Source organism: Cotesia glomerata, linkage group LG3 (genome assembly GCF_020080835.1).
Source record: "Cotesia glomerata isolate CgM1 linkage group LG3, MPM_Cglom_v2.3, whole genome shotgun sequence".
NCBI classification, from domain to species: domain Eukaryota; kingdom Metazoa; phylum Arthropoda; class Insecta; order Hymenoptera; family Braconidae; genus Cotesia; species Cotesia glomerata.
Genome location: NC_058160.1, coordinates 30,259,322 through 30,287,165, shown reverse-complemented (window position 1 = coordinate 30,287,165; position 27,844 = coordinate 30,259,322). Strand labels below are relative to the sequence as shown.

The 27,844-nt window shown below is 30.0% G+C and overlaps 2 protein-coding genes across 5 annotated transcripts in view; one reads left to right on the top strand and one right to left on the bottom strand.

The window, feature by feature from the left end:
* The window catches only part of LOC123260574 (growth factor receptor-bound protein 10-like), a 221,527-nt gene that overhangs the window by 20,564 nt on the left and 173,119 nt on the right, over window positions 1–27,844 (top strand). Inside the window, exons 1-2 of one of the 3 annotated variants that reach the window (XM_044721740.1) lie at window positions 9,961–10,580; window positions 17,259–17,515. The exons of the other annotated variants lie outside the window; for them this stretch is intronic. Of the exons in view, the coding sequence (XP_044577675.1) occupies window positions 17,464–17,515 (52 nt within the window). The 5' untranslated portion in view covers window positions 9,961–10,580; window positions 17,259–17,463. Of the gene's footprint in view, window positions 1–9,960; window positions 10,581–17,258; window positions 17,516–27,844 lie in introns of those variants that run through there. 3 annotated transcript variants of the gene reach the window in all.
* LOC123260572 (SET and MYND domain-containing protein 4-like) overlaps window positions 1–27,844 on the bottom strand; it is an 87,736-nt gene that overhangs the window by 56,683 nt on the left and 3,209 nt on the right. The gene's annotated exons all lie outside the window — the stretch shown is intronic.

Genomic DNA, 27,844 nt, shown 5'->3' with positions numbered 1-27,844 from the left:
ACGTTGAATTTAGTTCATTAAACTCAAAGTTTGTTTTGGTCTTAAGTTAGGTCAGGTTTCAGGGGTTGATAAATCCCCCACCAATACACCGATGATTGACGCATCGATTCTTGATTTCCGGCGGCCCAGTTTCCAGCTACCGGTTCTTCAATGAAAATCAATATTCAGAGCGTCTCAATGCTTTCAATTAAAAGTTATCTCCCATACCAAATCCTTGCATTGCGGTCTATAGTTTCACTTAATTATTATTTAGCTTCCATTTGCATACGAATTTAATAAAAAAAAATGACCAACAATCAACCGAAGATTGCCGATATTAAACATCGTAATTTAATACTCTGGTTCATTATTGCTTCAACGGGCCGAACCGATCATTAAGCTGAAGTTCATCATCTTCCATTAAAAATAATCTTCATCTCTGCTCATAAAATGAAAACAGCCGGTCTCGATTATTTTCAAGGTTTTTTTTGTTTCCTTAATTAAACTACCTCGGAATTATTATACTAATCAGTATAATTTGCGTTAATGTGTGTGTTTATTATCCTCGTAAATTAATGAGCGTTCAATCGTAAATATCACTGCGAAACATTCGTGCAAAGAATTTATAAAAGACTGACAATTTTAACGAATCATTTTCTATTTTTTTTTAGAATAATTTATTTATTAAAAATTATTTCTACACTGAAAAAAAAAAAAATACTTTTGCTCAAGAAACTCGCTGACGATTAAATATTCTATTATTATTAATTATTAATTTCTGAAGAGAAGAACATCAATATTTATCTTTAGATAATAGATAAACAAAAGAATAGCTTTATTTAAATTAAGTAAAAATTATTTCAATCAATTTAACAATTTCTTGAGCTAAGAATATATATTTTGAAAATTTTCAAGAACATAAATTATTGTATCAAGAAAATTTTCTTAATAAAAATATTTTTTTTTCTCAGGCAAAAAATGGTAAAGGCAAAAATATGTAAATATTAATATCTTTTTTTCAGGACTCGCCAGGCTTCCAAAAATTTTACTGCTTAATTATGATATTATAAAGTACCAATACGCAAAATTTCATTAAATTCTGAACGCAAATTCTAAAACCGGTAGTACTACCTTAAGCTTGGTAATGAGTGCCGGAGAATAATAATAAATAATAATGGCGGGTATGTATGGCCTTACAGTTGTATGGTTGTATAGTTGTAACCATCCAAGTGAATAAGAGACACACACCATACAGGGGACAAAGACCTCATATGTATATAGAATAGAAGGGGGAGACATGAATGGATTGAGTTTCTAGTTTCCTGTGGCTCTTCGTATTCGCATGCGGTGAACGATCGAAAATGTGAGTTGAGTTGTTGGAGTAGAGTGTTATGTAGGCTCTCGTGGCTCGTGGTATGGTGCGCGCGACGAGTTGTGTAGGGTCTTCGAACCGGTACCGGACCTTCCCTAACTGTGTTCACGTAGAGAATCAACATTCGCTCTTACTCTGTTGCTCTACGTCCTGATGGGTTCTGGCGCAAACGACGCAAATTCACTTGACTGCTGGTTCTCATCAGATCTGCTGTTATGGCTTATGTTAGGTTTGCATACTGACGACATATCACTCCCCTTAGCACACAGGACCAGCGGGGTAGGCTCCTTCCTTTCTTATAGTCGATACCAGTAAGATCGACTACGTCTAGGTCTATTGTACTCAAGGCTGAGAGTCGAGATGCTCTGCTTGCCACTGTTCTGTTGTGAGCGGCATTGTGCACAATACCATCCCGTTGAGTGCAGAATGCAAGATAAGGGTGAATGTATCTAAAATATACGTATGCATTTGTATTTATATTTGTATGGATGTTATGTAGATGAAGAATATAAAAGTAGGGAGCCGAAGATAATCGATGTCGCGTGCATTGCAGAGTGGGGTACGGCTGCATACGGACCCTACTCTGATACCACTGCAGCTGACTCTCGGAAAATAATATAAATTACCTATTGATTTATTTCGAGGAATTTTTTGTCACACATATGCATCATTCTATAATAAATAAATAATAATATCGATAAAAAATTGTCTTCTCACCGATAGTCAATTTATTATTATAAGTATTTAGGCTGCATTCGAAAATGCTCTATCTCTAGATACATAATTAAGAAATTTCCTTGTATCTTGTGAACTATTGACATTTTTAAAGATATAAGCTCGTCTTGATGTTACACTCATCGAGACCTTTCATTTGAGTACCCACATGCATTTTTCATATATTTTATATATTTATATATTTCACAAATACCATATATATAAAATATATAAAAAATACCACGTGGGTACTTAAATGAAAGGTCTCAATGAGTCTAACATCGAAATGAGTTTATATCTTAAAAAATATCAATAATTAAGAAATGACCTTGTATTATGTGAACTATTGACATTTTTAAAGATATAAACTCATCCCGATGTTACATTCATCGAGACCTTTCATTTGAGTACCCACATGCATTTTTCATATATTTTATATATTTATATATTTCACAAATACCATATATATAAAATATATAAAAAATACCACGTGGGTACTTAAATGAAAGGTCTCAATGAGTGTGACATCGAAATGAGTTTATAGCTTAAAAAATATCAATAATTAAAAAATGACATTGTATTATGTAAACTATTGACATTTTTAAAGATATAAGCTCATCCCGATGTTACATTCATCGAGACTTTTCATTTGAGTACCCACATCAATTTTTCATATATTTATATATATATTATATATATGTATATATGAAACATATATCAAAATGCATGTGGGTACTCAAATGAAAGCTCTTGATGAGTGTAATATCAAGATGAGCTTATATCTTTATAAATGTCAATATTTAAGAGACTACAGTGCAATTTAACAAAAGTCATTATTTAATAAAGCAAAATTTTATTTATTTATAGTTCACAAGTCACGGCTAGTTATTATTATTATTATTATTATTATTATTATCATCTTACGATTGTTTAATGAATTAATTAGCATTAAAAAATTATTTTTAGTATAAATTTATATAAATAGAATGAAATTATTTAAATTTATATTTATAAATAAAATACTTGTGGGACGTTAAAAGGTTTGTGCGTATAAATGGTAGTGGATTGCTCGTATGTTGTCTGGGCAACACACAGCGTTTACGGTCGATGGTTCTTGTTATCATTCCATTCTCTCTTTATCCAGTCTTCTGTCTTTGTCTTTTCTCGTTTCATCCTCTGGCGCCGGCGTCCGTAGAAACAGGCGTGGCACGTTAAACAACATCCTAAAAGCTTCGTTCACTGGCATATAGCCCTGGCTCCTAACTTTAGACCCCCATCATCATCATCATCTTAGTCACCATCTTGTACTTTATAAATTTAATATATTAACAATGATAATAAATAAAATATCCAAAGACTGAAAGTCTGACTAGGTATATTTCGCACTACTGAGGATTAATTTTCAAAAAAATAAATTAAGAATTTTTTGATTGATAATTATGAACAAAGAGTGAGTTTAAAATTTGGGAAAATTTTTGGAGTAAATTGTTTTTTACGAGGAGACGACGCATCTCAGTGCTTACTGCAGGGTGTGTCATTTGGGAGGAGTCCCAGACATCACGCATAGAACTGCTATGCGACTACTACGACGATGCGAGAGGCTGCAGCTGGATCTCAGAAGCGAGAGAGAGAATGTTATAGTAATGGAAGGAACTGGTCAATATTATCCTCCAGCTTCTATTCTATTCACCTCGAAAGCGAAATCCTTTGCTCTGACGAAAATGGCGGTACTTCGAAGGATTCTGTACTAAAATTAAGTTCATATGTTCCTTTAAAATTTATTGCATCATTATTATTTCATTTATTTCTTCTAAGATAAATTTTCAATTAAAAAAAAATTTTAGACCTAAATGCGCGTGTACTTGCAAGTTTGTGATGCAAGTAAGATAAATGGAGGGAAAAATAGTACAGAGAGATTTAAATGTTACATATCGTATAAAAAATTATTTTTTTAATGAGTATAATCTTTAAATTTATATTTTTAAACAAAAATAAAATTATTATATAAAAATATTTCTATTTTCAAGAATTTCATATATTTTTATAATAAATTCATTACAAATTTATATTTATTCCAAAACATTAATTTAAGGATTACATTTATCATAAGATTAATTATTTTTTATACAAAAAATTAACCCAATTTTTTTAAAAATAAATTTTGAAAAGAAAATAAAAATACAGAGTAAAAATTATTACAAAATATAAATTTAAGAATGAAATTTTTTGCGTGATATCTCTACTGGTACACAACATTATTATCATCATCATCAATGCGTAGCAGAGTACGAAGCAAGTAAAGTAAATAAAAGCCGAACACGAAAGTAAAGCCGGAGTTTGTGAAATTCATACTGAGACTGAATTCTGCGTAGTATAGTACTACACCGAGACCGGGTGAACGCTCAATATCAACATTATATATTACACCAACCCACGTTGCATTGTTATCACTCTGTCTCTCTCTCGGTACGGGAGTTATCGATCGCCGCGAGCACTACGACAACGTGTCTTACTCTGTTGCACGTGTGCCCGATTCACCGGCAGCCGTCGCGCTCTTATCGTCTGGCGGCGTTCTCTCTCTTGCGAACTCGTCCCGCATGGCTCTAGCTTCCTCGGGAGCCGCAATTCACACGGCCCGGCCTCCCCCTGTCTCTTCCCTCCTGCTGCTCTCGCTCTGTCGCGGGTCTACTCTACTACTGGGACTGTAACTAGACTTAACTGGGAGTACTGATACGGGCTGAGTCTACGGTCTGCTGTAAGCTGTATAGTAGGCATTACTACTGCACTATTATATATATTTGTATATATAGCATACTGAAGCCCCCACGTGGCGCAGGCGTGGGTTTGTTATCGCTCGGTCTCGCTTCGCGGTTTCCGCGCCGCCTGTTTCCCTCTCGCTTCCGCCAATCAACCTCACTCGCTTCCTCTTCCACTCCTGTCTCCGGCTTCGTACTCACTATCAGTAGTAGTATACTAATACGCCGTTCAAGTGTTGTATATATGTGGGCATATATATATATAATAGTAGTAGCTAGTAGCTCGGGCAACGGCCGCAGCATTTATTGAACCGACTCTCTCAGATATATATGTATATGATTCTACTCAGTACTCTCCTGTATGCTGCCAGAGATAAAGGATGGAGATGCCCCGCCAGCTTCTTCGCTCGTCGTCATTCGGATGCTTCTTATTACTCACATATCACATATGGAAATACGTATTATAATCTATCGGATATCCCCAATTGAAATTTTATTTAAAACTAGCAACCTTGCAGTCACTATGTAACTTCCGTGACTAGTGAAATATAAATAAATAAAATTTTGTTTTATTAAATAATGATTTTTGTTAAATTGCACTTTACTTTTTTAAATATTGAAGTTTTTAAATATATAAGCTCATCCCGATGTTATACTCATCAAGAGCTTTCATTTTAGTACCCACATGCATTTTTGATATATATATATATATATATATATATATATATAAATATATGAAAAATTGATGTGGGTACTCAAATGAAAGGTCTCGATGAGTGTAATGTCGGGGTGAGCTTATATCTTTAAAAATGTCATTAGTTCACAAGATATACAATGTAATTTCTTAATTATTGACATTTTTTAAGATATAAAATCATTTCGATGTTAGGCTCATTGAGACCTTTAATTTATGTACCCACATGGCATTTTTTATATATTTTATATATATGGTATTTGTGAAATATATAAATATATAAAATATATGAAAAATTGATGTGGGTACTCAAATGAAAGGTCTTGATGAGTGTAACATTGGGATGAGCTTATATCTTTAAAAATGTCAATAGTTCACTAGATACAAGGTCATTTCTTAATTATGGATCTAGAGATAGAATATTTTTGAATGCAGCCTACTTAAATACTTATCATAATAAATTGACTATCAGTGAAAATAAAATGAAATCTTGAAAAGGCACAAATTCAAATCAAGACCTTTGCAATGACACTAAATTTCACTAAAAAAAAAAACCGATTTTATCATATGACTATCCTAAATACAAAATTTTTCTTATTCTTATTTTATTTTTCAAAACTCAGTAGCTGACTGTAGTTCTAATTTGTCTTGTAAGACAAAAATTCACACTTTTAATTGATAAAATTTTGACAAAAATATCATAAAAAGCACTCCATAATTTTTTTACAATAAAATAAATTTTTATATTAATTACTCTATTGATATTTTAATTGAAAATCTTTCAAAATTATTTTCTACTTTTTAGTTTAGTCTGTTATTGAATTAAAGTATGTTTTTTCACTTTTTCAAACTGTAATTTATTTAAAAATCAAACTAAAAGAAGAACAATTAATGCAATTTACGTTTAAATAAAATAAAACTTTTAAAAGTTAGTTTTTTGGCTCAAAAGTTAATTATTATCCTGGATAAAATTTTTTTCTATCCACTAGTTTCAATCAAATGATTATTACTATTATTCCTTGATCTATTTCTTCTCAGTAGAATGTAACACAGAGACAGATAACGCACCATCTGCTTTTTTGTTCTTTCTTCCTAGCCGTCAGATCCTCTATCTTACTGTTGTTAGCTGTTGGGTCTCCTCTCCTCGGTACTCTATATACATAATACTGGTACTTTGAGCTCGTTTGTTATTTGCTACCGCACTCTACACTACTATCTTTCTACCCTATATAATACTATTGTCGACTCTATTGTGACATACATGTGTGTATATTTACACTCGTGCACTGTACTCTCGCAAATATACTGCTCACAGTTGCTGTTTTGGTACTTCTGGTTTCGGCGATGACTGCAGATGCAAACTAGCTACCTTTATGTCCAACAAACTTATTCTATTATGTACTTAACTCTATTACTTCAATAATTATTCTCGTCTTACTGTCATACATAATATGAGAAAAATTATCTTATTATTTTAAATAAAAATGAATAAAATAAAATTTTTTAAAAAATTATTAAAAATAATGCAATTGTAAAATTTCATAAAATAATAATTTTTTTGGCTCATTTTTAAACTTGAAATCAAAAATTGTCTATAAAAAAAGTATTAAAAAATTTTTTTAAAGTTTCTTCATGCAAAAAAAAAAATTTCTATGAAATTTAAAAAAAAAATCGCAAGTAAAAATATTATTTACTTTTCCTCCGCATCAACATTACAGGTATGATCTATTAATAACTACAAAAGATAGTTATTTATGTATATTCCTAGAATTACGTCAGCATCAAGCATGCATATATGCATTACCGTGACACGGAATCCTTTTTATAATTTATTTATCAGCGTTGCGCCGTAAACATGTGTCAGTGTGTTGAGTGTAATGTAAGAATGAACATGTGGTGTAAAATACTAATATAACAATGATAGGACAATTTAATTCTTGTCCCCTTGAAATTTCTGAGAATTGTCCACTTAAATCTGTATTACTTGGCCATAATAACGTGGGTTACATTTATACATGGATGGTACGTATGCAATGAGGTGCTTTTTCCCGGCATACAAATGTGGATGGACGGTGAGCTACATGATAGCAATAAGAACATGCTTGGTGTTTGAAGCGCGTGCGCTTTATCACGTTTACAGCCCATGAAATCTACTGTAGACATATAGTAACCGTTATTTTACAACCAGCTAACGAAAATCCCCCTGATTCTCAGCCCCCTTAACGTCATCGGCGCAAACTCATCCAAAGTCTGCACTTACTGCGCACACCCGACATTACCCACCCTTTGGATGTTTATATCGTATCCAGGACCTACGCCACCAACCATTTGTTATTACTCCCTTCAGATATTAATTTTTAATTTCATTTTTCATTGTTAATTCAACTTTTTTTTTTATTTTTGTACAAAAGCTTTCAGATTTTTAAATAATTTGCAATCTGGCGAAAAAAAGAGAAATTTTTATCGAATTTTTTTTTTGATAATCATAACTTTAAAATTTATTATTATTATTAATAATAATTATAATTATATTAATAAAGCCTCATAAAAAAAATTTTTAGTCAAATAAACTGAAAATTATGCATAAATTTTATAATTTAATATTTGGAGTTTAAATTCAAATTCTGGAGAAAGGACGAGAGATACAAACTAATTTTGATGCAAAAATAATAGTAATAATAATAATAATAAATTATTGCGGAGACAAGTATTGTCAGCAATAAAATTTGAATTTGTCGCGGTATTTAATAACGTCAAAGATTTGTCGGATTAATAACATAAACTAAATTGAAATAAAAATAAAAAGTAAAAGCCAGACACCCAAGCACCGTTTGTTTAACAGAAAGTTATTATATAGGATACAGATAGCCCGGGAAAAAGGATCAAGTCGTTATGCCTCACTGGCAGGATCGAGGATATATATGTCTATAAAACGTACATGTACTGAAGACAAGCCTACGCCTTTGCGTCGGCGTCGTGGTGGGCCTACTAGTGTGTAGTCTACTCTCTTTATATGTTTGTGTTTAATATAATATAACATATATGTGATATAAAGACGACGGCCGGGAATGCGGAGGAAGTGAGTGAGGGGCGTAAGAAGAAAGGGGTTAACACCGCAAAAAAAAAACGAGCTCATGATAAAGAGAACAAGATAGTAAAATGGAAAATACTATAAGACGCTAAGGACAGACAGAGATCCAAGGCGTCGCCCAAACACGATATTTTCCCTCACCTCTACTCTACTCAGATATCCTCAACATTTTTTTATATAATTTGACGAAATTATTAATGCTTGCGCTGAAAAAAAAATTTTTTTTCACTAAAGATATTTTTTTAGAGTTTAATCATCTTTAATCAAGTTAATTTTTGTTAATTACTCCAATTAATTTTTTTTTTTCAAATTACTCCATTTTGAAATTCAGGATCAAATTTTTTAACTTTTAATAAATAATTTCAAAATTTTTTTGTTAAAATAATTTTGACTCAAAAAAAATTTTTTTAACCAAGGATATTTTTTTTTAAAGAGTTTAATCATCTTTAATCAAGTTAATTTTTTTTTAATTACTCCAATTGTTTTTTTTTTTTCAAATTACTCCATTTTGAAATTCAAGATCAAATTTTTTAACTTTCAATAAATAATTTCAAAATTTTTTTGTAAAAATAATTTTGACTCAAAAAAAATTTTTCTAACCAAGGATATTTTTTTGAAGAGTTTAATCATTTTTAATCAAGTTAATTTTTTTTTAATTACTCCAATTAATTTATTTTTCTAAATTGCTCCATTTTAAAATCCACGATTAAATTTTTTCACTTTTAATAAATAATTTCAAAATTTTTTTGATTAAATAATTTTGAATCGATAAAAAAATTTTTTTCTTCAAATTATTTCAATTAATTTTTTTTCTAAATTACTCCATCTTGAAATCCAGAATTAAATTCTTTCGCTTCTAATAAATAATTTCAAAATTTTTTTTAAAAATAATTTTGACTCAATAAAAAAAATTTTTTCTTCTAATTCAAACAAAATAAATTTTCAAAAAAAAGTTTTCCAACATTATTTTTTCTAAAAAAAGTTTCTCAGAGCTGAAAACAAACATCAACTTCAAAATTTGTTATCTTCTAACAACAACATACCACAGTGCGTATTTAGCAGCAAAGATCGAGATGCAGTAAATGAATATTATATGTGATCATTGGCCCTGCGCGGATACCGGTGACTGTGATCCTCCTCGACTTGACTGGACGTGTGAGTGTGTGTGGCAAGCAGGAGAGTATTGGAGCACACGGTTTTGAATAAATGTGTGTGTGTGTGTGTGTGTTTGTATGTGTGTGTGTGCACGTAGATGTGTATGGAAGTGAGTAGCTAGCCTGGTGTTCAGTTTGCCTGTGAGCGCTCGATGACTGGATGTGAGGTGGCGGGAATCGTCGGGTTAGTACTACGCGAGACTCCACGTGAGAAGTACGCTCGTTGTTCGTGAAGTTGACGCCAGGTGTCCGGAGCAGAGGTTCACCGTTCGTGACTGTTGCTTTTATTTTGTTTACAATCTATTCCCAGTCCACAGTCGTTACTACGCGATAACAGTGCTCCAGTGTTATTGTTCCTACGCAGTACCTTTCTCGTTACATTTTTAGTTTTATTTCCCCAATTATCTCGAATAATTTATTTTAATATTCCCCAAATAATTAATCCTAAATTTATTATCGCTCCGAAATCCGCGTCACTGCTGCGACACTTTGTTGTCATTTAATTATGAGCATCTCGCTCCATTTACTTGAGCTCTATGTCAGTTACTGGCTCTGTACCTTTATTCACTCTTTTTCGGGTCGTGTCGGGCTCTGCTAAGAAAGTGATGCAATTGTGAGAGGTTAGATTATCGATTACTAGTACGTATATACCTTTAAACGTTTTTGCGCAGTTTGCGTTTTTTAGTTTTTTTTTTATTTTTTTTTAACGTGTTTTCTTTTTTTTATCTTTGGAGTTTTCAAGTGCTCTTAAGTGTTTTTTAGTGAATTTTTTAGTTTAGTTTAAGTGTCAGTGGATTTATCTTGAATTATCCTCGTTATAGTAATAATTTATTTAATATTTCAACCATAAAACTGGATTACTTGATGATAATTAGCTTAAAAAACCAGAAAGAGCTTAAAAAATTCGATTTTTGGAGCAACGCGCTCTAAAACTCTTTAAAATTCAATGAAAATAAAGTTAGCCGACTTCTAAAAAATTTTATGATTTTTTATATTAAAGAATTATTAGAAAAAAAGTAAAAAAAATTTTTTTTATTTGTTAAAAACGTTAAAAACTATAAGTGCAATTTTTTAAAAATATTTTTTAGTTATAATTTAATAAATTGAGCAATATAAAAAAATCAAAAATGTCGGCTAACTTTATCATTATTACAATTCATACTACTAAAGTTAGCCAACGATTTTAATTTTTTTTTAATAATTAATTGGAACAAAAAAATATTTTTTAAAAATTGCACTTACAATTTTTAAAGTTTTTCACAAGTGAAATTTTTTTTTCTTTTTTTATGATCATTTCTTCAATAAAAAAAAATTATAAAAATTTTTAAATGTCGGCTAATTTAATTTTCATTAAAATTCACTTTTAAAGTAAAAAAATTTTCTATTGAGGGAAGAAATAATTTCGATCTTAAAGTCCGCGAAAATATTTTTGTTTATATTTAAAAACTGCGGAATTAAATCCTACGGAATTTTAAAGATTAATTGGGCCAAAAAAAAATTAAATTGAGCTATTAAAAATAAACTTATTTAGATTATTGGGTCACTGGTTGCGTATTAAATGCATTAATAATTTAGCAAGTAGTCAGTAATTTATATATTTCAGATTTGAGATTAATAATTGTTAATTTATCATTGAATTAAACCATTAAAAAAAAACAAATTAAGTGGACTGATCTTGTGGGAAGAAAATTCACTAAGATTTAAATTTTAATTAGCGATAGTATTTAATAATTGTTGATTAAACCCGCTGACACAGCTGAACAGTAGACTTAGCATTTCATGTGCAGTATGTGTTATTATATCGTCATCTAACTTAATCTTTTAACGTCGTACGTCACACTTGATGCGCCGAAGAATAAATGGATCGAGTACCTGAACGCTTATTCATATTTTTTATTTAATCATTATTATTTTTAATTAGAATGAAAATAAAATAAAATTTCAATGAATGGTAATGTTTAATTATTATCCACGATTTCAGTTTATTATTTTATGAATATATGTTAAAAGCCGGTTTAATGGAAGCATTTATTTATGAATGTCGCTTACTCAGAGTAAAAAATAAATAAGAGATGAAATTAACGTTTGATATTTGGAAAAAATCCTCGGTACGGGTGATCGTAAAAGCTTTCTAGTTTTTATCTATTTCCTTTTCTCGTTCCATTCTCTTATTCGAGTTCTTTCTCCTCGGAACCTGTCAAGTTCCATCGTCAATTGTATATATATAAAATTGTATCGGATTGTCTGTAAGTATATAAGAATGCAATTGAAAAAGGTCGTGACTTTTATTCTTAAACTTTTTTCATTTCACACCATTTCTATTTTCTTCGCCGTTTTATCATCGATTCTCTGATATTTTTTTTTTGTATTGTGAAATAATATTTATAGTAATATTCACTAGACTGAGCCAAAAAAATCGACTGATTTTTTTTAAATCCCAAAAATATTCAGTGTAAAAAAATAAAAAATTGCAATAGATCCTTTAATAATATTTTTGGTAAATAAAAAAAAAAATTAAATTCTAGTAAAAAATAACATTTTAAATGACTGACAAGTCTCTAATAAATTTTTTTTTAATTCTCAATTGGCTTGATTACTAAATTCCGACTAAACCTTTTATTGAAAATTAAATTTGAGTGTCAACTTATTAAATTCCTCATGTAACTTTAAGCTACGTACTAACTTTGATGACTCACTTTTATTTAACTATTTTATTTGTGTATTTATGACGCAATGCTTTTTTGGAGGTCATAATCGTTGTAGTAAAAGTAAACAAAAGTTGTGATTTCCGGGTAAAAATGATCATTAAATACATAATCTCCGAGAGTCAGATAAGAGCAAAAAAATATCCGTAATTAATCATCAAACAATATTAATATCAATATTAAAAATGAAAAAAAAAAGAGTGATAAGTCTGTCGAAACTTTTCTCAATATTTGAAACGTCTACACAGAGAAAGGCTTTGAAATTCTCAAGGACTGAATGGCTTTCATACTTTCAAATAAATGATCACCTTTCCTTTCTCTCAGCTTTCGTCCTTAATACTTTCCTTGTCTTCGTCTTCGTCTTCTTCGATCCGTCGAGTCGAATACTTTGTAGTTTTAATGAATAAAACAATTTATTTTGTTCAGGGGCATTAAATTCCGCGGATTTATGCCGTGGAAAATAATAAAAATAAATGAAAATGTATATGACAAGAAAGACCAACCATACGATTTTAATTAATTTTGTTATTTTAGTTGTAGCTATATTATATTATCGAGGATAGCGCAGTATAGCATTGAAGTTGCCTCGTAATTTAAAGTATCACGATACCGCGAACAATTTGCTTGATTGTCTGACGTGATTCGTGATTCGCGACGTATAAATTATTATGCGTTTGAGAGCCAAAGCCTGTGTCGAGTGTGTGGGCGTTCAAGTTAAAATAGTAGTCTAGTGAATAGTACACGTGATAGTAATAGTAATGGTAATAGTTATAGTACCAGTCCAGTCATCGTCACAGTTAATCGTATCTCTTGTACTCTTGTACCGCTCCATATACTCTCATCTGTTGTATGTATCGCCCATACTACATATTCCCGCTCTGCTCTGTTCTGTTTTGTTCTGTTCGGCGTATGAAGAATTGAAATAAATAGCTCCAGTCAGTACTTGCAGTTTCGCTGGTGCTGTTCTACCTGATACATTGAACGGGTCAAAATGAGTAGTGGAAATAGATATCCAATCCGGTTAGTCGTTTCAAATTCTATGGTTACGTTATAAAGCTTTTCCGTGTGACATCCCAATAAAATTCTAAATATTAAATAGTAAATCCTTCCTCCTATCAATCATCTTTCTTTCGTCAAGCTGATTGTTTTTGTAAATTATTTTTGCTATAAACAAAAAAAAAAATACACGGAAAAAAGTAAACTGTGAAATTCACTCGGATTCCGGTTAATTTTTAGAGTTTCAAACAGTACAGCGGACATCGGGGTGGCAAAAATACACACGGAAAAAAAAGTGGCTTTAAAATCTCATCAGGTGATACAAAAATTGTATCACCTGTGAAGTCAACAGAGGTGATGCTAAATTTACGCCACCCGGTGATGCAATTTTTGTATCTAATGTATTTTAAATGGGACTAACTTGACGGTAATATTCGTACCCTCAAACCTTGAAATAAATTTTTCCAGACAATATTCTTTTAGCATTGAACATACAAAGTCATCGGCTATGTTATTATCACGTTTTTTTTATAACAAATTCTTAATTAATAAAAAAATACATACGACACAAAACATCAACAACAAATATAACCTATACAATATTCAGACGCGTGCGTGTAGCGCACTCATAATTTACTTCACTGTGATGTGGAATCTACATCACGGTGATACAATATTTGTATCACCTCAAACCAAAACTAACGCCACTCGTACAATCGGATTTTTACATCATTAGTGATGCAATTTTTAAATCAACTTTTTTTTCCGTGTAAATATTACAGAACTTAATGTAGAAAGTGTAAAAGCTACAATTTATAATTTAATATCGAAAATAAGTGATTAGTAGAAGTCACTATAGTAAATAACGACTCTCTCATCTTAAAAAATTACAGTTTCAAACAGTAAAAATTGCCATTTCAATATATAGTCCGTACTATGGGGAGAAGGGGAACTCAGATAAGGAGAAGGGAGTCTCACTCTGGGAAAATTTAACATTTGAAACAGCAAAAATTCTACTTTTAAAATATACGTTTTTATTTACCAGTCCAAGCAAGTCAATAATTATAGTTTAATTTTTAGCGTTGCGTTCAAAATTTACCATTTTACTTTGTAAATATTGACGTTGCTTGTACACAGTAAACAATTTTGTGTTAAAAATTTTTATGTTGAATATTTAACACTTCTTTGTGTTAATTTAACACAATAAATATTAAATTTATACATAAAAGTGTTAAATATTTAACACAAAATTTTTTGACGCAATGACGCAAAATTTTTTACTGTGTATTAGAAATTTAGTAACTTTATTTTATACTTTTTACATATCATGCGATCATTTTTTAGGTACCAAATGATAAATATCAAAGTCAAAATTCTTAATTATTATACTTTAACATTTTCGACATTCACATAGCGAATATTACTGTTTGAAATAGTATTTACTTCCATGTAAAAAATAAATTGTAGCGTTTAAATGATAAATATTATAAAGTGAATAGTAAAATCACGATTTTACTGTTTGAAATGGTAATTTTTAGCAGTTGATCATTACTTATTATATTATAAATCGATTATTATTTATTACAGTTTAAATTTTGGATAAAATTCATCATTTTTCGTTTAAATTTTAATTTTTTGGTTGATTTTACTCAATAACAAGTCAAAAATTGATAATTGTCAAGTAGAATAAAAAAAATTTTTTTTGTGCCAGTCGAGGCTTGTCCACCGAATGTAACAAGGACCTCCTGCTTGTTTGCGGTTCTTCGCGGCGCCTTTTGTTACGCGACGCGAGCCTGCACCAGCTTCTCTTTGTCTTAGTTTTTTTAATCTATTTATTTATTTTATTGTTTTGTTATTTTTTGCGTAGCTCGTAGTATATAGTAACAATGTACACACGCGAAATGTTGATCCTTGTGTAGTGAGACAAGAAAAGTATAAAAGGATTAGCAAATAAAAATAAACAAAAATGAAATTAAATAACAACAAAAATAAAAAAATAAAAAAATAAAAAAAAACGGGAAGAAAAAGGCCGTAGAAAAGAGAGAAAGGATAACTCGCGGTGTGGTCTTTCTTGTATGTGCGTTCATGTATGAAAGGGTGGGGAACCCTATACATAGGTAGAAGAGGAGGAAGGGGTGATCGGCGAGTGGCCGGGAGTAATAATAAAAAATAAATAAATAACAAAAATAATAATAAAAAATTTAAAATTGCTGGTAAACAGACGCCACCGCGTGGCTATGCGTATGTTCATTCCGATACATACGTACATATTTATATATTTATATTATAGTGGTATGCTATGCTATGGTATGGTATGATGTTGTTGTTCAGCCCCGAAACCAAATGAAACCAAGCCAGACACTCAACTCGACTTATATTAACTCTACCGTATCGTGTTGTTATACGTGTTCAGTTATTTTATATTTATACACTAGTAGTGGTGATATAAGTAGTAGTAAGTAGTATAGGACACGACACACTACATATAAAGACTCCTTAGGATTTTCTTCGTCACATCATCTCGGATCTCTTTTTGTCATACGTATGCAGACGCACACAAAATAGAGTTATAGCCTCAGATATAGATATATAGACAATATATGTAATATTGCTATGCAGCTCTACTCTGAAAAGCCGCCCACGCCGTCTATTTTCGTACCGACTCGATTAGAATAACAACATAACAGACTTTGTATGTTGTTCAGTTCCTAGAAATGCTTTTATGATCTTAAGTATGTGCGTATCTACACGAATATATATATCATGTGGCTATCATTTCTTATTATTCGTTTGGGTACCTTTATTTGTCGTTTTTTACCGAAAATACTTGTCGTATTAACTTTTGAACTTAAGAATTGCGGATGCATTTTTATAATTATTTTTTATGTATTTATTTACTAGCAATCTTGCAGTCACTACACGGAAAAAACGAGATTTAACTGGTTTCCATGTTCGACGGAACCCAGTTCCATCTATAGTGAAAAAAATTTACAAATGGTTACTACTTCTATGTAGACTGTAGTAGGTACAGTTTCCGTTTATTTCAGTTCAATCCGAGATGGGGCTCAGATCCATCTGAGATTTATTTGTCTCAGATGGTTGTCAGTACCGCGCGCATGCTCGTCAGTCCCATCTTACATAGAAGTGGCGTCCATTTGGAATTTAACTAGAATCTATCTGCAGATAGTACCCATTTTTACATTATCATTTTCAAGTACATTTTGCAATCAAATATATATGAATAATAAGTATATTATAATGAATAATACAGATTATAATTTTATTCCAAATCAAAAAACTAATCCTTAATAAGTTTAAAAAAAAAATAAATTTAAAAGAAAAATTTTTAATTAAAAATTAAAATTAAAATTAAAAAATTTCAGTGTGTTACTGTTTTTTAAAACAAGATGAAGATTGGTATTCATCAACATCTTATTTTAAAAAATAGTACCACACTGAAATTAAAATTTTTTTTTTAAATTTAAAATTTTTTTTGTGAAATATATAAATATATAAAATATATGAAAAATTGATGTGGGTACTCGAATGAAAGATCTTGATGAGTGTAACATCGGGATGAGCTTATATCTTTAAAAATGTCAATATTTAAGAAATGACATTGTATTTTGTCAACTAATAAAGAAAATCGGTTTAATTACATTAATAATTTGTAAAAAAAATAATCTAAAACGTATATTTAAAAAAATAATTAAAATTATATCAAGTACATGAAGTAATCCAGTTATAAAAGCAATCCAATTAATTTTATTAAAGATAAGATGAATGATTTTTTTTAGATATTTAATTCGAAATTGGAAGTGACTTAGAAAGTGAATTGTCCAATAGTCGATCGATCTTTTCAAACACGACTGAAGATATAAACCAACAAATTGTTACTCCTTAAATAATATTTAATTATTAATAGTTAATGATTAATAATGTCGCGTACTGGCAATATTAATTTTTGAACGTGAAGTGCTTCTTGAAGGAGCGAGTGCCAACATGGATTATAAAGTTATGTCGAATAACAACAATAATTATCCTACACACCATCGTGAGTATTTGATAATTATTAAATATTTTTTTACAGTATCAATATCTATTTAAATGCTTAATATTTTTAGCTATTTTATTGTATTTATCGCACACTTCAAACGCTTGATAAATTTAGAATTTTCATTCAATCTTTCTGGATAATAAAATCCTACTGAGCATTAAAACTATTTTCATCACCATCATTATAGATGTTTGACTCGCTAAAAAAATTTCTGAGCATTCGAGGTGTGCATCTGTTTGTATATTTCCTAAATATTAATGAATAAATTAATCAGAATTTCATATAATATTTTTTCGTATAAAATCGGCTTTTTTAAATAAATAAAAACAAACATTTAAATGCCCTCCAATAAAATTTAAATACCAACGAGAGTTAATAAATAACACAAAATATATCTCAATATCCCTCAATCAAATTAGTTAAAAATTTTTCATGATAAACCGAGGCTCTTTTTGAACAATCTGGTCGACAATTATCCAGACATAAACAACCGCGTTGTAGCATTGTATATACGCGATAAATTATCCTCGTTGGTTTTATTTGTCCGATAGATATATCAACCTCCTATTATATTATAGTTGATACACAAAAATATGTAGATGTGTATTTATTTATCATCTACTTGTTCAGTATTCCCTCGAGTTTATCAGCGTACGCAGAAAATATTTGTCAAATTGCTATGCGTACCTCTCGATACCGGGTATAATAGACAGTATATATACAATGACGTACTTCACTAGAACGGTCAATAAATATTTTGTTTCCGAGTACTTCGTCACGGCTTGTAGATCCAATATTTTATTCATTTTTTATTATCTCATATAATTGTTGTTATTATACACATACTTTGTCAATGATTTCATTCAATTATCTTCCATTTAAACTTCCAATAAATAAATAAATTTATTTATCCAATAATTATTCAGTTGCGACAAGCTGTAGATTCAAATTTACCGAGCACAGCTTTCGTTTATTAACTTTCCGCTAAGAAAATTGAAAATTTTCAAAAATCGGGAAGTTATTGGTTTTACCCCGTTTTTTGAAAATTGAGTTTTCATCAGATCTCGATGTTTTAAGGTCCTAAAATGCTTTCCTGACTATTCCCGCAGTGATGTCACCGTGTCTGTATGTAAATCTCTTGCACTGAGAGAAAAATATGGTCAACTGAACTAGGAAAATCTAGTTAAATAGCATCACCACTATTTAATTGCAGTTCTTGTACTTAACATTATTTATTATATTGAATTCCAATAGATAGTTACTTAAACTATTTTCAGTTAAATATCAGCTTGATAGCCATCTTGATTAACTTTCACTCAGAAAATAGAAAAAATAATTCGGATAGCTCGGACCGGGAATCGAACTCGGATCTTTTGGTTACGCACTAAGGGCTCTTCCAGTTTAGCTATCTGAGACGTTGTCCGTAAAAACCTTTCAGTCACCTAATAACTTTTTGTTTAACACGATAACAAAAACATATTTATTAAAATATAGTCGATATAACTATTTATCAATAGTTACTTAAACTAATGCATAGTTTGAGTAACTACAAAAAAAAAGTTCAGAAAACTATATTTTCATAATTGTGATGTTATGATTCAGTTAACTATGCACTTTTCTCTCAGTGTGTAAGTTTTGAACGGCTTATTCGATTTGATCGAAATAAGCGGTATTCCAAAGAGTTTAATGCCCTTATATTTCTGATACTAGTTTAGAAAATTCGAGTCGATCAATTTTGAGAAATCTCAAAAATTTTATTTCCAAATATCCGTTTTTTTGGAATAACTTTTAAACCGCTCTACCGATTAATTACAGAAACTAATCAGCTCTTAACCTAAAAAAACTACGTCGATTGCCACCAGTCTGATTAAAATCGGTTGATTCGTTCGGAAGATATCGTTGTCGAAAAAAATTGGAAAAAAATGTTTTTTTTAGAATTTCTATGAAATTTTTGGTCTGATTAGCTTGCGCTCTGAAATTTCTTAAAAAAGCTCAAAAAACTGCGCTGGATGCCGTAAACCGCGAGAAAATCGGTTGATTCATTCAAAAGTTATTATGGTTTAAAAATTCAAAAAATAGTGTTATATGAAACTCCTATCAGACTTTTGAGCTCGAAGAGCTCAAAAGCATAGAACAGTCATGTCTTTGAGCTTGGAAAGCTCAAGATAAACCAAAAATAATATTTTTGAGCTCTCCGAGCTCAAAAACAAAATGAGTGAAATGGTGAGCGTTTAGGTATAGAGTTAGCGGAAAGTTGCTGGGATGGCCTTAAGGGTCAACCGTTTTCCTAATTTTTTTTTTGTTACAATTATTTACGGCGTAAAACTCTTGAGAAAATAACTTAATGGTCCTTGAGTCGCCCTTATAATTTTTGTTTATTTTTATTGAATTTATCCCGTCATTTCTATTAATTGACGGACGACCAAAATTATTTTGACTCGAAAAAAATTATCGTCAACTTGGAAAATATTTACTTGAAAAATTCTTTAAATAAACAAAATTTTAATATTTAAAAACTTAAAATTTTTTTTATTTATGCTAACCTTTTGTTCTATTATTTTGATGATGAAATTATTGAAAAAGTATAGCGATAATAAATCAATAAAATAAAAAATGAATAATACTTTCATCATACCTTTTGTCAAAGAAAACATTTAAACATTAATATCACATCTAACGTCTATAAATAGGATAAACTTTCTCTCGCGTGTACATCACCAGGTAAATTGATTCTTAGAAATATTATAAAATAATACAAATAGTGGTATGCTAATTTACCAGGATTATCTTTCCGAATCAATTGAGTCATCAGCGGTCTGACGAAATTTATAAATTCTCGGTCTAGCGTTCAAATCACGGAAAAACCAAACGATAAATAATTATAAGTTTGTTTTTTTATTGAATGACAATTTATTCTATTTAAAAGAAAAAAATAGAATTTACTGGTTACTATAATAGTGACTAATTACGTGTCCAGTCTTGTTAGTTGATGATTATACCGCAGAATTAATTAAAGCTGGCAGTTGGCCAGACCTCTGTGTTTTCTTTGCTAAAAATTTGCTTACAGTCGCGCGTACCCATTTATACACACCCCCTTAGCTCCTTCCTCGGGCTTTTTTTAATTCTCCCAGTGTACTCTCCGAAAAATAAACTACTGCCATTGCTCCCTTTAGCGTCAGACGCGTTAATCTCTCCTTTTAAATAAAACTCAACACTATAAATAATTATATTCAATTTAAATATTGTATTTATTAAAAACAACTTAACTTAACTTATTTATTCAAATTTGAATATTTTCAACTATTTATAATTTATTATATAGTTCTCGGAATATTTATAAATATTTTATGTGATATTAAAGACCTACATTATAAATCTTCTGAAAAACATCATTAATCTTTTTAAATTTACAATAATATTAAAATTAACTCACTTTTGTTTATACAATAGACATTTATATTCAATTACTAAATAGTGAGTATCAAATTTCAAATTTAAATAAAAACCTAACAAATTTTTATTGACAGTAGTCCCAAAAATTAATTTAAAAATTTAAACATTCATTCTTTTCACGCTTTATTAAATTCAACAGTCGATTTTAAAAAATTAAAATATTTAACCATAAAGTAAAGAGAATAATTTAACGGTTGAAGAAAACCGCATTGCGGATACAACTTTAAATATAACGTCTTTGATCTCGAGATCAGTAATCAGTCATGTTTGTATCATATCAATTTTATCGATTATTATAATTTATAATATCGATTGAAATATTAAGCCCGTGAGATCAGATAATTGAATTGTAACTCGAGTTAGTTCAAATAAATGGGAAAAGGGTCAAAAGGTAACAATTTAAGCTGGTAGTATATAATCATACTTGTTTGATTCATTAACTTTATATACATACTCAGATACACGCCAATGGTTATTGATTGTGATCGAGCGTAAACATTTATTCTACATCAACTTACTATACGATACGATTTTATTCAATATACTTTCATTTATTATTTACTTGTTATTTTTATTTTTAAAAATAAACTATAGAATTTATTTATTTATTTTTCTTTAAAACAAATTGAACTTATAATACACACGTGTGTGGCGGACATCAGCGTAAGAGCTATGTTTATTATTATATTGGAGACCAATGTACTTGTTTGTAAATATATACCCAGTTATATAACGCGCTATATTTATAAACTCACTCATAGTAATAATAATAATACTATACCTACCCGGCATTGTTGACAATTATTTTATTGCAATAACTATAATCATTTTTTATTACTTTGTTATTTGTAAAATAATTTATACTCGAGTAAAATTCACAAAGGTGCATGCAATCAAGATAATTCGTAATAGCCGGTAATTTAAGAGATGAAAATAGCATAATTATTACAATTATTGAAAGTTAAACAAATGAAAAAAAAGAACGAGTGTGAGTCGATTGAAATAGTAGTTTGTAAGTTTGTTATGTGTTGTACAGTACGAGTGAAGACTATTTCATAAGTATTACATTTGTTATGGAGTTCTCGAGGTATAATTTAGTGTCGGAGTATGTCGTGTGTGTTGTATGTCTTTTTAAACAACTCAAGAGAGAGAATGACACGTGGCTGTGTGTAATTAAGGTCAGGAAACAAACAACAATGGAGGACGAGGACAAGTATTCTTGTTTTTGCAAACCTCTATCTAATATATGCAATTATCTGTCGAGATGAGCTTTTTAATGGACTTTAAATTAATAATAAACACGGAACTTTGAGAATTTAGATCTTTTAGAATATTATTACTCTTGTTTTCTTGTAAATATTGTGCAATAACGCGGCGAGAGCAGACAAAGCTTTCGTGTTATTTCAAGGAGTTAAATTTCAAAGAAAAAAATAGCAATTTTTTAGCTGAAAAAAAACTACCCAGCATTTTAATGGCCAATAAAAATCTTGCGCAACTTTAAAAAAAATATAAGCTTACATATTTTGATATAAGACGAATAAAAATAAAATATTCGATTTTCAGCGGTAATAAAGATAAAAATAAAAAAAGGCTATTCGGCAGCCGAAATGGAAGTAGATTTTTCAAATAAAGAAAATTGATTTTTAATAAAATAATATAATAACACTAATAATGTATAACTTATTTATGAATTAAAAACAAAATTCAATAATAAATTTAAAACTATTTAGAACAAATTTTGGAAAAAAAATTAACTTTTGAAGAAAAAGTTTCTCAAAGAATTGCAAAGATTATGAAATTTGAATTATAAATGACTAAATTTTAAATAACTGCTTAGGAACAACAGTTTGCAAATCAATCAGATGTTTGAAACCGGATAAAATTTTAATTGAAGAAAACAATATATAGAACTAATTTGTGACATATTTACTGACGAATTACCTGAAAACATTACACGAAAGACTAATCATTATCGCAATTATTGAATTTACATCATAATTAAGCTATGATGCAGACAATAATTTTAAAACGGCTGCAACAGTAAAACTGTTTCATTAAACGAACTGTAAAAGGAGTAATATTGAGGCTATTACCACTTCTGAGTAGTGGAAATTGAAGCTTATTAAAAGAGCTTTACGATGCATTTTACCGAATTTTGATATCTTGTCTCGATCAATAATTATATCAAATTGAAGTAGTAAAAACATCAATTTTTACGATTTTCAAAATTTCAAAATCCTGTCATTTCCAAATTACTCGCCCGATTAAGCTCATCTTCAAACTTAACCTTGGTCTTGATCGATAGATAAAGCATGTTGAGTTTGAGAAGAATCGGTTATAAATTGAAAACGCTATCGTGCTGACAAGCCGCGTTATATCGTATAAATATATATATACATATATAAACTTTTGAACTATATATATTTTCTGACTCAGCTCGACAAACTAAGTCAGAAAACGACTAAATTTTTTCAAAGTTGCGCCATGAGGACGGCTGCAATAGTTAGATTTTTATAAAATCTACTAAAAATAAATAAGAGGTGTGGACTTAGCATTATTCAAAACTATTTAAATGAATTCTATTACCGGTATTGATGATACTATTTGTAACCAGATGTATTTTTTAAGGTATATAACATAATAGTATAGCATTATATGGTTGTCTACCTGGCAGCTGCAATTCAGGAAGAATTATACAGTGGAGCTGGTGTGTTGTAAGTGTGTCTACAGTTTGGAGCCTGCAAGAGCATAGACAGACAGAGAGAGAGAGAGAGAGAGAGAGAGAGAGAGAGAGGAAAGTAATAATGTTGGGCAAAGTAAAACCGAGTTAAAGGCAAGTATTAGTGATGTGATGAACAACAGTAATGAGTCACGTCAGTAGGTCAAACGAGCGAGATAACGAGCCGATTCATCGATGCGAACCTTGTGCCGCTTGCTCTCGGGCCAGATCGGCCATCAGTGATATCGGATTATGGCTCATGATTATATACCGCGAGTTAAGCGTTGCACTTTATTTATGCAAGCCCCAATCGTTTCGTTCTGCGCACCTCTGACTTATCATACATTGTCTGGTTCAATATTATAACTTAAATTTAAAGTTGATCATCCTTCTGTTCTCTTATTATATTATTATAATATTTGTTGCTTTGCTTTCTGTCATGCCGATAATCAAGATCAACACAGTCTATTTTATTAGTACTGTTATTATTTTTAAACATTAAATTAAAGAGAAAAATTCGCCTAAAGCTTCTTAGTATTAAAATTAATATTAAGATTAATATTATTAAAACAGTTTAATAAAAGACTTGTTACGTGACCGCTTCCTTCTGGAAAGTATAAATCGCATTGCATCCAATAATAGACCGGGACGATCGATGTATCATACGAGACACGAGATGTACAGTGATTAGATTTTAATAATTAATTTAATACTGTTACATCACAAAGTAGTCGGTATTGATCCACTAAAACCCGTTGTGGTTTTCGAGCCTCTACACACACTTGACCATTACACGTCCTGGCCAGAACGACATCAGACGTCTATAGTAGTTTCCTGAGTAGTTAGCTGAGTATATATGTACATATGACCAACAGAGAGCGAGTCTGAGCCACATATCCACATATCTCTATCATATATATATATAGTATATATACTCACGACATTCAGAGCAAGCCTCTAATACATTGTGGGATATCATCATCATGAAGTAGAATTAGCTACAGCGGAATGTCAACAATCTATTGGGTTTCCCGAGCTTATAGCGAGCTTTACTTAACTTTTATTTATTTATTTTTTCTTCTCTTTTATATCACACTTCACAGCTGGAAGGATCAAGCTTTTTCTTCTTTTCTTTTTTTAGTTGCGATTTATTAGCCAACAATCCGCGAATTTAAGAGCTTATACGGGCTTAGAGTTAAAGAAAAAAATTAATTTTTTTAATGTACATTCTTTAAAAAAATTTGAACGCTTTTTTTCAGTGATTTTTCTTTAATTCTAAAAGATATTTCATATATTTATAAATAATAACTAATTAGTAAAGTTCAAAGTCATTAAAAAGGCTTCTTCAGAGAAAATGATAGAAAAATGGCATTTTTAAGCGTTCTAAGTACTTATAATCTTAAAAAACTGATAATTACTTCAAAAATTCAAGTGAATACTTTTTAGAGTCTAAAAGTTTATTAACCTCTGGGTTTTGTTATCTCGAGCTTAGTTAATTTGTTGTTTTTAAAATTTTTTTTAATGATCGAAATGTCAACAACGTCGTCGTCGGCAATCTCACTGACCGATGACCACCCAGTTGGATAAACACGACTCCCAAACTCTCTGTCTTTGCTTATTTATTTTAACCTCCATTTAAGGATAAACTGGATACACGAATCTTGATCTCAACTGTGTTGTTATATACAAAAATTCTTCAATTAAAATTTATCTCAAGGAAGCCGAATCCCTTTAAAAAATTCTCTGATAATTTTTTCGTATCCTTCTTCGATAATAATAATAATAATTATTAATCAATAAATTAGAATATAATCAGGAATAAGGTACTAAAATTTTTGTAATGGTTATTAAAGAATCGCTTTCACTTGACGGTTGTAAGTCAATTTTTGCTGCGTAGTTATTTCGTTCGAGGGAACGGGCTGAAGGGTTAAGGGGGTGAACAGGACGAGGAGAAGGGAATAGAAAATAAATAGAGAAGAAGATAGAAAAAGATAGTGTGTAGAACTAACAATACAATACAACTAAAACTAAACGGTGAGATTGCAAGTGGTATAGGTAGACGAGTAGAGTAGGCCAAGGCTACGTGAGTTCGCGATGTCACGTCTCTTATATTTATATTTTGTATTTTATATACGTGGTGTTTGTTCTAACTGGACTCTGTCTATAATATTGTACATAGCACACATTTTAGAGGATTCTTCACTCTACTCTTCTACTACTTTGTTATGTCTACATTGAATTTAATTTAACTAAATGATATTTTAAGTCTTCTTTGTTTTACTTTCTTTTTTATATTATATTTTCTAATTAATAAACCAGCCTGAAATTGTTACCCTTGCTAAAAGTTAATTTGAAATTTGATCAACTATCGATTATTTTATTTTTTTTTCCACTGGATTTATTTTTCTAAACAAAATTAAATTTTTTAATATTGATAATCTTTACGGATTATTTTGTATCAAAGAGATTAATGCGCGCTTTTTAAAAATTTTAATTTTACAGACAAAAAATTACATGTCTTATTTTTTTGTTTACTCTAAAAAAATGATAATAGTAATCGATTAATTCAACAATAATATTTATACAAACGCTCGACAATATAATCCACACAAGACCGTAAGATAAATTAATACACGGAAAAAAAATATTGTTAAAATGACTATCCAACGTATCCTCAAACGACGTTTCCTTAAAATAACAATCCGGAATTCCGGATTTCTGATTTAAGGATTCATTTGTTTGACTTAAAAGCATGCAGAGAATATCTCTTGTAAATATATGTAGTTTCGTCAAAACAGGCAATTGTTTCGTTAACGTGAGGATCTGTATAGTTGAATTAACTAAATGTAACACTAAAATAATGATATGGATCGTCATTTTGATGATACGCTGTATAGCTGAATTGGCTATACAGCGTATATCTCTAAAAAAAATGACTATATGGCGTATAGTCAGAATAACAATAACGATACGTATCCTTATTCTAACAATATTTTTTTCTCCGTGTAGAAAAAATAAAAGTAGTTAATTATAAAAGGTGTACATAATTTAATGTTTAAAAAATAAAATGCTTTGAGTTATATTACTTTATATTTTAATAATTTTAATAAAGAACAATACCGGATGTTAATATGGTTTCAAAAGATTTGCGATGAGTCGTTATATATTATGGATGTATGGTGTTGTATATGTGTACGGATCATGCATTATGAGGATGAAAGAGAGAGAGAGGATTAAAAATTTGAGTAAGGAGTGACTTGGGGGCTTCCACGCTGTGTATCGTGTATCTAGCAATTATTGGTGCTAAATTTTTACGACCTACCGGGATATAATACATGTAGATGGGGGAGGAGCCACCGTGTCTGACTTCTACCCAACCAAATTGCATCGTCATTCACAAAAGCTATTCTTCCTTCAAGAGAGATAGTTTTTAAGTCGAAGCGGAAAAAAGCATACATTAATTTATTATTTTTTATTTTTTATCTTAAATTTAATGGAATCGGATCTTAAATGAGATTTTATTTAGCGGGTTAAAAACTACTCGAACAAAATGAATAATTTTTAGATAATAAAATATTATTACTATTATTATTGTAATATTTTATTACGGTCTTTTAATTTAATGGCCCAATTATTGTTAAAATTAACCGGAAATAGGATCGCGTGAAGATGATTTTCTGGATGGTAATACGTCTGGTGAAATATGTATGCTTATAGAACGAGTGTGCTCGTAAAAATTAGCATACGTATCGTCTGCCGACGAGTTCACAGCAATTGCTATAATGAACACTACCTGTGCTCTATTTTATTTTAACTCTCTGTATAACTATCGTATAATATGGATTTCAAAACTTGGTCGTGCTCCCGTGAAAACTCTACTCTATTTTATTTTTTTATAAAACAAACCAACAAATTAGAGAAAGTTTTCCTGATAAAACTAAATGACAAATAAATATTCATGCTGAGTAATGTTATGCACTGTGAATTATCAAAATAAATACACGAGAAAGTTTTGCAATTTCAGAAATAGATATTTTACATTTAATTTGTTAAAAGCATAAAATTATGTCATAAATATTTTTTTAAAATAATTTTTTTATGAAAAATTGTAACATTGTCGTGTCTGCTATTTTTATTTGTAGCATAATAAATGC